At 27.3% G+C, this 2,934-nt stretch overlaps 1 protein-coding gene across 1 annotated transcript; it reads left to right on the top strand.

Moving 5' to 3' along the window:
- The first annotated feature begins 978 nt into the window (after positions 1–978).
- On the top strand, positions 979–2,331 carry LOC111637650 (probable insulin-like peptide 5). The gene is made up of 3 exons (XM_023383193.1): positions 979–1,065; positions 1,774–1,987; positions 2,060–2,331. Exons 1-3 carry the CDS (start codon positions 1,054–1,056, stop codon positions 2,215–2,217), a joined length of 384 nt encoding a protein of 127 aa, XP_023238961.1. The 5' UTR covers positions 979–1,053; the 3' UTR covers positions 2,218–2,331.
- Positions 2,332–2,934: the final 603 nt, after the last annotated feature.

Here is a 2,934-nt window from a genome sequence, read left to right as displayed (position 1 = left end):
CTTCTACAATACAAAAGAATTGAAGATTTGTCTGTTATATTGAACCGGAAACCAAACTTTGTTTCTATTGTAGATTCTTTTAAGCCAAAAATATTATGAGACTAATTTAGCCATTTTACATACCCTACTTGAGTTTTATAATTCGTATGATATACTGTATATTTCCAGTGTAATATATGTTCTTAGCCTTTGGCTTGGATCTTTGTAGATCTTTATAGATTTTATTCCAAAAACTTCAGTCTAACCAATCAACCATTTCTTAATAATAAACAAATTTTTTGTAATGCTTTATTAAAGAGTTAAAATATTTAACATGATTATCGTCTAGTAGCGTAAGTTTTATCCTATAGAATAAATGAAATATTATACGGATTAACAAGTAAGATCGGGAGGAATAAATCTTCAAATGCTCATTCAGACTTGAAGAAACTATAAATATTTCAAATTCTTAACCATCAAAAAACTGCTTTTTGCCTTATATCAATATAAGAATTAATTAAGAAATGTAAGCGTTTTCTTGTAAATTAATTAAATTAAATAAACCTCTTTCAATAGAGCATTTATAAATAAGAAAAAATTAGAAAACATAATAATTTAAATTTTACAATGAAATATTTAAAACAATTCTCAAGTTTAAGTATTAATAATTGTTTAATTCTATTGATTTAGAAAGTAAAAGGCTTATAAAGACATATTTAAATGCTTTACCATACAAAAATAATTAGTTTTTACACTCACATAGACTATAAGAGAGTATGTAGTAACTACGGTATACAACTTTTGACATTTGGTTTATTTATTTATTTATTTAAGAATTAATACAGATTATGCCTTTCTTCTGTTAGCATATCGCTTAAAGTGTATTCTACTTATTTTTATTCATTTAGCCAATAGCGATTCATTTCAGCGCGAATAATTTATTTCTGTTTTTCTTCTCGTCTAAACCGAATGTCGGATAATCCATAGGATTACGTAACGTGGGCGAATGCTAACGGTATATAAGCGAGAATTCCTTCGTTTAGTTACCATTCCTAAACAAGAAGTAGCATCAGCATGAAGACAGATGTAAGTCGCTCGTTTAATTCAATTAATATATGGAAAACGGTAGATTAATTTAATTAGATTTTAATACATCAATATATATTTTTAATGACATCAATTTTTAATAAATTATAAATTATATTTCACTTAAAAGTTAGGTTAAATCATTGCAATTATTTTAATAATCTTAATGAAAATTAGTGATGAAAAATGCTATCGGGGATAAGAATTTCAATTATTTTAAATTATAATTTATTTATTATTCTTTTGCAAATAAAATAATTTTAAATATTTAAAAACTAACTTGTTTATACGTGTTTAAATGAAGTTAATTTAAAATTATCTTAATTTTTCGACTTTGTAATTAATTTTTTATCGATGTCAATGATTATTTTCAAAATTATATCCATTTTCGGTTAGCCTAAAGGTGTTTTTTATCTTTAGTTAATCCCTAAGATTTATTTAGTTCAGGAAAAACAAGATTATTTTTTGTCTGCCGGTCAATCTTTCACTGACAGAACAGTCGATAATTTCTGTATTGGCAGATGAAAAATGCAATGATGTTGTTTACTCCGATACTTTATCCATTAATCTAAGAAAATTGTTAAGTAAACAAACTTAAAATATCAATAACTCGATAAATTTTTTACAGCAAATCCTTTACTATTATTAGAATCTATTATTTTTAAATTTAACTAAAAAAATAATATGTATTTATTTTTAAAATTTAAGGTTCGTTCTACATTACTTTGCCTCACTTTTACATGGGTATGCATGGCACATTTGGTTTCTTCTTCTCCATTCCAACATCGTTCCAATGAACGAAGAAGTATAAAGGCTTGTGGTTCCATATTGGCAGAAACGGTTAGATTGGCTTGCAGCACCATAACCACCACACCCATTCCCGAGGACAAGAGATTTGCTTACAACTACGATGATCTTTTATGTGCGATATATTTCTTAATATTGATTTTTTTTAAATTCATTCGTAATCATAAAATCTTTTTATTTTTTTCAGATCCTGATTTGAATCTTTTAAGTAAATCATATGGATTTGCGAATCCGAGATTGGCTTCTTCGTTCCTCTCCCAACAGAATAAGAAGAGAGGAATTGTAGACGAATGCTGCCGGAAGAGTTGTACTTTCGAACATCTTCTTCTCTATTGTCCTACGTAATCTACTAATTAAATACATTTTTTGTAATATTTTTAAATCGAAATGCGAAAAAACGTGAACTAATTTGAATTGGAAACGTGATTGAATCTAAATTTTTGTTTATTTGAAAATAAAGCATGCATAAATTGGAGAGATCTTTGAATTTCTTAACATTCGCTTCATTCCGTTTCCTGGTAGTTTGGATCAGAGCACTATTCCTTCATTCTTCACCTGTACTAATCTCTTATGAATCAATATTGCTTATCAAGCCCGAATAGGATCTTAAAAAATAAAAAAAAAGACAGTTAAACTGCTGATCAGTTTGCCTCACAACTCCAAAAATCTGCAATTCTCATAGAATAAAACAACAATTTTCTCTTTACAATTATATCCCCCTTTGCGGAGTTTTCTTGGTGCGCGGAGCAGCTATAAATCCAAATTAAAAAATATTTCATTTAAAAAACAAGAATTTATAAAAGTTTATATAATCCAGTCAAACTTGAACGGTCTCTTCATAAATTGTTAGTATGGTACGTACGAATTAGTCCTTGACAGGGTTCCTAAATAACTAGTACGATCATAGTCTCATTGAGTTCATTAAAGTATTGTACATAATGTTTCTTATTACTGAAAGTTCATTATAATATGCGTAAGAATTATACGCAATTTTACGCTAAGAAATTATATATTAATATTTAAATATGACAGGTGACATGGAAGAAGTTTCGATACTTTCGT

Source organism: Centruroides sculpturatus, unplaced genomic scaffold (assembly GCF_000671375.1).
Source record: "Centruroides sculpturatus isolate CEXI.00-Female unplaced genomic scaffold, Cexi_2.0 scaffold1027, whole genome shotgun sequence".
Lineage (NCBI taxonomy): Eukaryota > Metazoa > Arthropoda > Arachnida > Scorpiones > Buthidae > Centruroides > Centruroides sculpturatus.
Note: the sequence above shows the minus strand (reverse complement) of the source record. Positions and strands in the feature narration are given on the sequence as shown.

Coding starts and splice junctions, on each gene's coding strand:
- LOC111637650 (XM_023383193.1), top strand. Junction 1,988..2,059: donor CAACTACGATGATCTTTTAT/GTGCGATATATT, acceptor TATTTTTTTCAG/ATCCTGATTTGAATCTTTTA.